The 11,326-nt window shown below is 41.2% G+C and overlaps 1 protein-coding gene across 1 annotated transcript in view; it reads left to right on the top strand.

The window, feature by feature from the left end:
• Positions 1–4,750: 4,750 nt before the first annotated feature.
• The window catches only part of LOC126385882 (zinc finger protein 385A-like), a 41,658-nt gene continuing 35,082 nt past the window's right edge, over positions 4,751–11,326 (top strand). Inside the window, exon 1 of the mRNA XM_050037907.1 lies at positions 4,751–5,214. Within this exon, the coding sequence (XP_049893864.1) occupies positions 5,202–5,214 (13 nt within the window). The 5' untranslated portion in view covers positions 4,751–5,201. The remainder of the gene's footprint in view (positions 5,215–11,326) is intronic.

Raw genomic sequence — 11,326 nt, forward strand, 5'->3', positions numbered from 1 at the left:
ATCCTTAATAAAGGTCAATAAAGTGTCATGTTCAATCATTTAATGTCGTCCTTGTTTGACCTCCTTCTGAGAACAGAAATCCCCTGCCTCAGTGTGAAAGGTGTCTTATTACTTCTGTACTATTAATTATCAGACACATACACCAACCTAGGAGAAGAGGCATGTGAAGAGAGAGTTGTAAAAATGTAACTGCATTGTTGCGGCCAACAGTAGTTTAATTAGCTGGTTGAATGAGTTGTCAAGATGGTCCGAGCAGCTCCACGTGTGGAGGGGAATGGAGACGTACGTAAACATTGATGAGCCATTTATAGATCAGAGAAATAGGAATGCAACGTCCTGCATTTCTCTGCCGGATGTAATGGTGAGCGTTCTTGTAAAAAATTTATTGCAGAGAGAGAGAATGGCTTAGAGAGAGAAGAGCGACCCTGAGGGGGAGGAATCTGTGTGTGTGTGTGTGTGTGTGTGTGTGTGTGTGTGTGTAACTGTATCCCCCTGGTGAAATGTGCTTACTGCTCCAGTTTGCTGTCCTTCCTCACTGTCCCTTAACCTAACCCCTGCGTGGCATGTTTCCAGAAGGTGTTTGTGTGTGCGTGTGTCCATATTATGCAAATGAAATAAAAGTGAAGGTGTCTGCCTAAAATTAAACCAGGATATGAGTTTACATGGGCATCTCTCTCTAAGAAGTGTCACAGCAGGACCCTGCCAAGCCTGACAGGACAGAGCCATTACTGCTTTTACTGCAAGCATTAAACACTTAGTTTTCCTAAACAGCCCATCTCATTTACACAAGAGCACTCCACGTACTGAATGCCATTAAACTGTTCATATAGCTTTGATAGCCTGCACTTAACCTCACATTTATCTACCATCTTCTGTGGGGTGAGCGGAGCAGAGCGGACTTATTCCTCACAGGCCTTTTTGCATATCAGAATTAGGCTGACATTTACTCGACATTGCGCCATGCGTCAGTCTCACCTCAGGCTTTGCCTCCTGCTCCTCCACCTAATACTCTTCTGCGTCCCTGAAACGACACTTGCAAGCACATTTATGATATCCAATCTGAATTTACACTTACTAACTGGCAGCCGCGTGGCATCGACATGCTAGCATACAGGAGCTCAGCAGTATCATGTTTGTGAATTTTGTGTGACTGTGTTGAGCTCACAGCCATCCCCATTTTAATTTCATCACCCCAGCAATTCCTGAGCTTCACTCTGGGTGTTTCGTTGGATGACAAATTGAAGTGTGTAACGTGTGACTGAGAGGCTGACAGTGTCTTGGACTTGCATGGCATCAGCGTTTTAAAGGAGGCCACCTACTGCAAAAAGTTACCTCCTGATGTTTGAAGCTTTTCACTGAGAGATGTGTATCAGCAGGCTGTTAAAACGAGTTGAGAATATATGACCAAGACTATCAGTGAATTTTCATTCACACTGTAACAAGATGAAAGCACTCCATTAAAGAGTTTCCTAAATTTACCTTAGCGTAGTATCTGTTTGTTTAGACTACATGATTCACATCTTGTAGCCTAAAAGAAATATTATTACAGCAATAACAAAGGACATGCAAAATGAAAACATGCTGCTAACTTGCTGTAAGTCCTTAGCCCGTTGCCAGGCAGCCAACTCTGCATGGGTATGTATGAAATATGTATTTTATTAACAACACTGCTAACCTGTAACTGCATCTTTTAACATTATTTTAAGATCTACATAATGAATACTGTATTTTATCTGTGTTTATGTTTATTGCTGCTCATATCTGCATGTAACACTAAGCTGTGTGTTGGTGCTAACATGCTGTTTGTTGTTGTGGTTGTTTTTGTGTTGCACTGATGTTCTGCTGTTGCTTGCTGTGCTTGTGCTCATTCTCTGTAGTTAATGTTGCCTTTGTTCTGTGATTTTTATCTTTTTATTGGTTTCAAAACATCTTACATGATGGTCAGACTGCAGCTGAAAATTAGCTGTCAAATTATACTGGCACATTTACAGAAATGTTGATTAATGTGGGTTGTCCTTATAAATGAAATGAAAGGAGTTCATAGTGTCTGTTAAGAGTGAGCAGTATGTATACTATCCTCCATCTTAGTATATGTTATTTTAAGCTTCACAAAGCAATATATTAACCACAGATCAAATGACTTTGTGTAATGTGAGAGAGGTGACTCATAGTGACAGATCATAGAAATAGAGTACAAGGGACATTCCCAATCAAATCAACCTGGCAGGATGGTCAGTGGCAGCCATTTTTTAAGTGTACCATTGCCACTGCAACCGTTGTGAGGGGCTAACTTCAGTATAAACAAACAAACTGCCTTGTGACAAATCACAAACTAAGACACTAAAAATTTTAGTGTCTTTCAGCTCATTCTTTTGATTTTACAGCCTGAAAATTCACTGTTGAGAATGACTCTTACCACTCTCATCTGTGTTGTTTTCAGCCTCAGCAGGCCGCCATTTTCAGTGAAAAAGCAATAATAAGCCAACTGCACACTACCTGCCCAGAAACCAGACAGCCAAAAGACAAAGTTAGAGACTAGCTGGTGCACATAATGGAGCATTTAGCAGCTAAAGATAGACAGATATTTCCCACAGGAGATAGTTGATACCAAAAACAGAGCTAAAATAGAGTGCCCATCCGGAGGCTTTGAAATTATGGTGTAGGGCACATCAGACCACAAATGAGACAAGAATTAGCTAGCTAGTGCAGACCGCCACCCAAGGACCTTCCGCTTTACTCTCAGCTGCTAGAACACCACTGCAGTGGGGGGAGAGAAGTCAGCAGTGCTGAAGCAACTTGAATTCAACCAGTGCAAACTCTGTGCTTCACAGCAGGCTGGTGGCTGGGTTTAAATCATGTAACTACTGACTGTGTATATAGATGGACAACATGTCCCACTATACAAAAATGAAGCCAAAACATCCCAGAGACAACCACTGCCATCTTGATGGTGATGTCATTTGGAGCCACAGTCTGCGCAGTAGCGATCTCTTTGGTATCAAGTCCTTCCCTATACACCCATCCGACCAATCGCGAGCAGTGCCATTGATTGCGCGCACACCCATTGGCACACATAGCTGTTAATCATGACATCAAACCTTCTTTTTATAGCATCAAATAACTAATTCAAACCAAACTTATCAAAAAAACAAACACTTTAAAACATGTGATTAGAACTACCCAACATAACAAAAATCATCTTTGGGAAAAATGTATTTGACCTGTACTTTTTTTTGGCCCATGTCTCACCTGCTAACATGGTGGGGGCGGGCTTTATGAATTTCCTTCGGGATCAATAAAGTATTTATATCTATCTATCTACTGCAGCCAGACACTAGGAGGCGATCAATATGTTTTGGCTTTACTTTAGGGGAGCTGTCATGTCGTCCACCTTTATTACACAGTCTACGCTTGTAATTGCAGCTACAAAAAGTTTGCTGATCCAGCGGAGAGTCAGGGTGGTCAAAAGGGCAGTTTGAGATCAGACCCCCAACATCTGGGGACTCGGTCTTGCTCAGGCTGAATTGAGTTGTTACAGGGCACTAAGTGAAGGTCCATCTCCACCAGGCCAACACTGCAAAATGTTTTTAACAGAAACAGTGCATGTGTGTTTGTTGATGTTAGCAGTATCCATGTCTTTGCTAACGCTAGCTACTGTTACACACTGTTTGCACTGTGGCAGAGCTAGGGAGAACACAAGGCACTCGGGAACGCACATCAAGTCACATCCTTTGGATTTTCAGCATGAGTCCTTTCGGCAAGGCAAGTTTATTTTTATAGCACCATTCAGACACAGGGCAATTCAAAGTGCTTCACGGGGGCATATAAATACATTAAATGTAATACTTTAAGACAACATTAAAACCGCATTCAAACATTAAAGGACAATCAAACAAGCAAACGCAAGCAAATAAATAGTTGTAGGTCAAAGAAAAGAAATGGTTAAGGTTATGTTATTGGAAAGCCACAGTGGACAATAATGTTTACGCCCTGATTTAAATGTGTTGACAGTTTTTTTGAGTTTGTTCCACAGGTGGGGAGCATAAAAACTAAAAGCTGCTCCACCTTGCTTGGTTTTAATCCTTGGAAAAACACTGTGTAAACCTGTTCCAGATGACCTGAGGGGTCTGGATGTTTTGTAGCATACAAGTAAATCAGAAATGTATTTAGGCCCGAGATCATTTAGGGCTTAACATACAACTGAAGTCGATAAGGCTGCAAGAGGCAACCAGGAGAGTTAAGGAAGGTCTGAGTATTTAAGTTACATTATAACCTGTTCACCTTTAATTGCTTGTAACTGCAGTTTTAGGACACTTTCTTGTGTGACTAAGACATATTTTTTCTATTGTTTATTCGAGTCACTTAACATATTTGAGAAAGAAACCTGTTAGGCAAAGCCATTTGTGTGAGAACCCATTTACAAATCAAACAAAAAATAAAAAATAAACAACATATCTGCCTGTAAGCCATCTGTTTAATGCGCCAATCATATTTCCCTTTGCTGTACCATGTCAACATTTTCTTCCTATCCTTCATGTCTCTCAAGTTTCAACGGCTTGCCACCCTCCTCCGCCTCAACAACACACACACACACACACACACACACACACACACACACTCCAATCCTTGTTTCGTCTGATCTGCCATCCGTCCCTGGGTCCCCCTCCTCTCTGCCCCGCCCCTCCTTTTCCTTACACTCTCTCTCCCTGCCTGTATCTCCCTCCTTCCACAGTTGTCCTCACATATTAGGTTCCCCCGTCCTAAGAGGCAGAATTAGCTTCTGGAATCTCGTGCACTTGTTTCCCTCACTCCCAGGAAAGAGGTGACAGTAGGAAGAGGGGGAAAACACAGAGAGAAAACACAGAGACGGATTAAAAGGAATGTGGAAAGAGAAAGAGACTGTGAGGAAGATGAAGAAGCTGAACATCAAGCCGCCTGCTGTTTGATGCAGCCACTCTGTGGGCATGTGACAGCCGGTGCCGAGCATTTCCCTCTCCACTCTCCAGCTGACTGACTGGTGTGAGGTCTGCGCTCATGTCGTTCTCTTTATTTATCTCTTCACAGTAACGTGAGCACACTTTATTTATTCCACTCAAAGAGGACCTTTATGTGCTTAACTTTATGCTGGCTGACACACTGACCTTTGGACTCTCTACCGGACGAAGGATCACTTCGAACCTCTTGGAGAACAGAGGCGATCAATGTGGGGCTCAGGTAAGATCATCACCGACTACTGAGCGATGCAAAAACCACCCACAACTCTGAGCATTCCTCCTTTGATCACCTTAAAATGAACTGAGAGGTGGATAAGCTGGGATCCCCTCATTATTGCAATATTCTGAGCAGACATAAAGAGCGAGTGACAGTCTTTCATGAGGCTTTGAAGGTTTCTCTCTTTGATGAAAGTTAGGGCAGTCTCTAACAAAAGTCAGCACTCACTGTCAGATGAGAGTTTGCACTTAGAACTGGCTTGACCCCCGACCTTTCACATACATCATCGGTATGAGGCAGGGAAGGAATGATGGAAGAAGGGAGGGGAAAGGAGGAAAAGAGAGCAAGTTTAGGCTTCAATAAAGAAGGCACTGTCTGTACACTTCAAGACATTCCTGACCAAACTGTCTCTTCATCAGCATCGCAGCAGGATGGAAGAGTTTGGCAGATGCAGAAGAAACGATGAGCAATGTGTGCTGAAGCGCAAGACGTTCTATAAATTGTTTATTTAAAATCATCGTCAAAGTAATCGTGTGCACCTCAGTAGGATAGGTGCTGGAGACAAAAAGTCGATAAAATTGCAGTACAAGGAACAAATTTTGCCAGTTCAAAAGGTCACTAATGACAGTAAAGGGAGCTGTGATTCCAATGGCAGGTATTTCTATTTCAAGATTCAAACGATTCCAGTGTCAGCTTAACCTGACCTTAACAGAAAAAGGACACAATTTTGTGTTTTTTGCATGTTGATTAGTTTAACTTTCTCCGATTAAAGCACACTTAACCCTAATCAGGTCATATACACCAATTGAAACGTGCCTGCCTTTCATAAAACATTAACACTCTACGTATTCAAACAGTTGTGGGGACTCCCTGAGAGGAACTGCCCACTGGGGAGCTCCTTCAAGGACTGCATACCTTCAAGGGCTATTTTTTCTGTTTGCATTCGCACCGCTGATAGGAACACTGACGTGACGTAAGCTGGCTATTGCTGCAATCTGTTGTGCTTTGCTTTGATGTGCAAAATTGCATCGTATTTCACTGTTGCTTATATGCTCCGTAAGCTTAGACTTCACTGTCGGTCCATTTCTCCATGTTTTTTTTTTGTTTGTTTTTTTCATTCTTCATTTTTCCGTTACAAGCTGTTGTTTGTATTTTGTATTGTCTGTGGTTTACACTGCTAACAGGTTTTGTTGCCAGGGCTGCACTGGCTTATGTGTTCGACCAATCACCGTTCACTTGTGTCACTCAAAATTCCTCTTGTGCTACGAGGGTACCTGCTCCGAAATAAGAGCTATAAAAGTCTAAGAACTAAAATTGTTCCTAGTTCTTGCAGTTTGGACACAATAAAAAGGAGGGTTCTTAGAAATATGAAAAAGTTTCTTTCGGTCCAAATTCCCCGACTGTTAAATCAATTCTTGTAAACATGACTTACATGGAAACAATGGGCTCATCCCTATGTTTCTAGGGTGCTATTTTCTCAACGGCTGAGTCTAGCCTTGTGTTGAGTTTTGAGCATGTGTCTCTTGATATAAACCAACACTGTAAGAGATTGGTAAGGGCTATCTTTACGGTTCAAACAGCATATGGAGATATCAATATCTAAAATAAAAAACCCACAGATTTCAGGGTGAAGGTTTCAGTAGGCTGAGTGATCTCACCATATTGACCCAGGGAAAACATACATTAAAGATCTGACCTGGGGAAGAACATTGCTGAGAACATAAAACCCTCTGAAAGGTGTTAATGTGTAATATTAAGAGGATATTGAGCTGGAGAGCATAAGAACCCAGGATCACACCCTCCCAAAACCAAAGAAAAAATCTAAATTCAAGATCGACATACTAGCTTTTCTTTGACCTTTAAACCACTCATCGTCTTCTTCAGTAGATGGAGTTGACTCCTGTGATCATGTGACATGACTGTAAACGCCTGTCTCTGGTTTAAAGCTTTAAAGTAAATGGATGAAGAGTTAAGATTTTATTTCCAAGGTCAATAATTAACTTTCACACTCGATTTCAATTTCATCTTAAACTGCACTGAATCAGTTTAAATTGTGTCATAATTTCTATTCTTGAAGACTTTCTGCTTTGAGATTACCAGCATGAAAAGTGCATGTTGTTGGTTGATATACAGATTAGTTCATACAAATTTTATGAGTCATAGTGTAGTTTGTCAGGAAAAAACAACAACAATGGATGTTTACAATAAGTGTACAGAGATGTTTTTAGTCCAGTCTGTGTGTGTGTGTGTGTGTGTGTGTGTGTGTGTGTGTGTGTGTGTGTGTGTGTTTGCATTTATGTATAGAGCAAGAGGGTCATTCCCAAGTCTCCTTTCTAGCAACACCTATTTTAACCTCTGAGGTGCAGTAAACAGCTGCTCTGCTCTGTGCGTACACTGCCCTCACTCTGCCAGGAGAGGAGAAACACACTCTGATGTCACCTTACATCCAACAGATTTATAACCAAACACAGCTGGCTGGTCTTTAAGTTACTGCGTTTGGACGTGAGCTCCAGTCTGGACTCTCTGACCACAAAGCACAAACAGCAGAACCAGTAAAACCAGTAAAAAAAGACATAACATTTAATGATATTGTTATCAGCCACCAGGGTTTGTCAAGAAGTACTTCACAACACTTGATCGTGTACTGCATTATTAAAATACAGGACTTGTGCATGCAGGATGACAAACGGCAGTATGTTAAGTGAGAAGTTGTTTTGTAAGTAGCTTTCATCTCGACTTTCATCTTTGATCTCTCCTCATCTGTTTGGCCACTTTAACCTGTAAGTGGCTGATTTAACACAATGCTTTAGGCCTTTTCACCGGTGTTGCACATGAAATGAAGACTTCATTAAACGTTGGCAGGCCTCCTCAGGACTCACCGCTAACGATCATGGCTAAAATTAGAGTTCAACAAGCCTGTCGACACATTTATAGCCTCCTGGGGCATAATGAGAGAATGATAGGATGGTTGAGGTCACACGCACATTAATCACATGCACGCACATACACACACAGGCCTACTGACTGCACTGCATGCTGCTAACAATCCTGATACAGGCCCTACTTTTTTATGCAAAAGAAAAGTATATTTTTGTGTGTGTGACAAGAGGAATGTGACTCCACCTCTGCTGGTAATGCTCTGTATTTATTGTGCTCTGTGCTTCTGCTTAACATGGTTATACTGTTCACGAGAGAGCATGCTGCTGCAGTAGGATTCATTAAATTATGTCCAAAATAGTCCTGCTACCCAGAAATAGGTCCATACTTCAAAAGCACAGAAGTAGTAGCACTAGTTTTGAGATGAATCAGAACTTTATTATTAAACCAGATTATGCTTTGAAATATCACAATGTGTGTCAAACAATGGAGCTGAGTATAAATGTTGAAATCGGTTGTTTGCTTTTTTTTATTGTCTTATGAACAAGTCATGATGCAGCAGATAACGCAGTATTTGTCAAACAGCAGCATATCATTCAAATCTGATCCTCATACAAAGAGATCTAGACCCCCAACAAAAGCCAAAGTTTATTCTTTTATAGGTTGAAAACACTTGAAAATGGCTGGTTAGTTGACCTTAATAAGCTGTTTTTGTCAAACTACTGTTACTGCAAAACCTTTAAATGATTTTTCCAGAAATATAGGCTACTTTAGATCATTATACAAATAAAAGACTCAAATAAAAAAAAAACTTGTATCAACTGATTATAAATGCCCCAACATAAAAAGAAACATGCAAACCAATTCTACTGAGTCTCATTCTGCAACAAGCTTTAGAAAGGGGAACCACACCCAGTTTCAAAATTCATACATGTCATTCCTGTGGTCAAAGACAGTCCAGAAGTATTTGTAAACATGAACAACTCTCTCCCAAATCCAAAAACTAGAGAGCTAAAACTCAAATTTGGGTTGTTACAGGGTATAGAGTCTGGAGCTGCTCCATAGACAATGAATTGAAAAAGATGTTCTAGATGACACTGAGACTTCAGACTTCCCTCTCTGATTTCTGGCTTTGAGAGAGAGTAGTTCATGTTCACAAAATTGATTAAACTTTTCCTGGCCATGGAAATAACTCATTGCAATTCTAAATTTCGGTGGTGTTCCTCTTTAAGTCATATTATGAACAGTGCTTGGGACCAAAAAAAGTATAACATATAATTCAATTAATTTAACTGCAAACAAGAACCCAGTAAATTCAAACTGTTTTAATCCCATGACTTCAGCCTATTTCACTCTGTCTCTGTTCACTATGCCCCTCCTGGAGTGTGAGCTCCGCAGCAAGATAGAATAGTTGGTGAGAGTCTGTCCGCGCGCGCACACACACACACACACACACACACACACACACACACAGTAACGCACACAATGACAGGGTGAATTCTTAGCATTGCACAGCTAAAGATAACCTAACAGTTATTAACAGTTTTAATGACGTAGTCGAGCCATGTCAGTGTCGATGTGAGTTTGCTGGGCTCGGCTCGGGGTCAATGTTAGCCGCTACTGTGGTAACTCGTGCAAACCTTGCAGACCTTGAATTTACCATGAGAAGAGGCTCCCTACCACACATAGTGCCAAAGCCATTGGAAAACTTTCAGGTGTGCAAGTGATGCCATTAGGCCCAGAAAGACCTTTTCCCATAGACTTACATTGGGAAAGAGACGTCTGTAAATCAATGAATACATTTTTGTGAGTGTCACAATCCCACGAAATGATCCATTACATTACATTTGATCCATTCCGTATAACATTTTGAAAATCGACAAAATCTTTTAATCCCTATTCAAGTTGGTGCAGTGCTAAACCAGAAGTCAGCCACTCCACTGACGGAGTCACCCCTGCACTTGCTTTATGGGCTCAGTGATTCAAAAGATCAGGTTAATTTCAGGAAGTCAAACTTTTTTGGCCTCATGCACCACTAAGCAACTTTTATAGGAATTTTAAGGGCCCCACCTCCAACACTGTATCCACTTCTGTTCATACATCTATGCTCCAGGCTCCAAACAGTCCTTCAGTGCTGCATCTAAAGGCGAGACACACCACAAAGACTTCAGACAACTGGCAGCAATAAAAGCCGACTGTTGTGTCGCCTCACGTCGCCTGTGTCTCAGCCAGAAAGTTGCACATGGACACACCGCAAAGACTACAGCGAGCAACCAAAGAGCATGTATGTTCTGTGCCTGCCTGACAGGAAATAACCCTCCACACCAGCAGATGGCAATAGTCTGTATTTGTCACTCGAAGACTGTCTTGATGCTAGCAGTAGCACATTAACAACACAATCCAATGATGAAAGAACAGAGCATATTTACCGTGCGCTAGTGAACAATAACACAAACCATCATGAAACATTTCTGCTTAAGAGCTCATTGGCTAAAAAAAATTATCTTACCTTATGTAACAAGTTTGTTTTAGTTTCACTCCCTCTTGACTTTTGCTGTTTTTTTGCTTTCACTTCCATTTCTCATTTCGTGCACTGAGCTGAACTACCATTCAGAGTGATTTAATTTGCCGTCAGTCTTGACAGTCGCCAGTTCAACATGCTGAATTGGCCAAAAAAGGCAGACAGGGGCCGACCAGGAGCAATGGTGCAGGACACACAGCACAGACTAGGGCCACAGACATTCACCAATGGCCCAACATTGCCAGATGTGCCGATTGTCAGCTAGGTGTGTCAGGATCTTAACCTGTGTAATGTACAGTGACGATTGTGACAGAAGGTTTGCTGGTTTTTCCTCATGTTGACTTTGAATTTTTGTTTTTTAAAAGGCTAATTGAAGCCTAGTTTTTCAATAAATGAATTTCAAATTTTACTTGCTTTTCGTTGATGGCCTATTAACATACCTATTCTTACGTTAGATTTTTCTGCAAGTACTCTTTAATAATTTAACGTGAGTACATGAATATACACTAAAATAATGCATGTTGGCTGCCTATTGAACCATGCTGAGAAAAACTTGACCATGATTGAACCTGATTAAAAACTCCTTGCTTAATCCAATCCAATCCAATCCAACTTTATTTGTTAAAGGGCCAGTGTGTAAAATGGGTTGAAAACCGTTGAAAACAGTGACATCAGTGGTCAAATTCTAGATTGCAGGGCTCACTCGCTCACCCCTCC

The sequence above is a fragment of the Epinephelus moara genome, chromosome 24, assembly GCF_006386435.1.
Source record: "Epinephelus moara isolate mb chromosome 24, YSFRI_EMoa_1.0, whole genome shotgun sequence".
Classification (NCBI taxonomy): Eukaryota; Metazoa; Chordata; class Actinopteri; order Perciformes; family Serranidae; genus Epinephelus; species Epinephelus moara.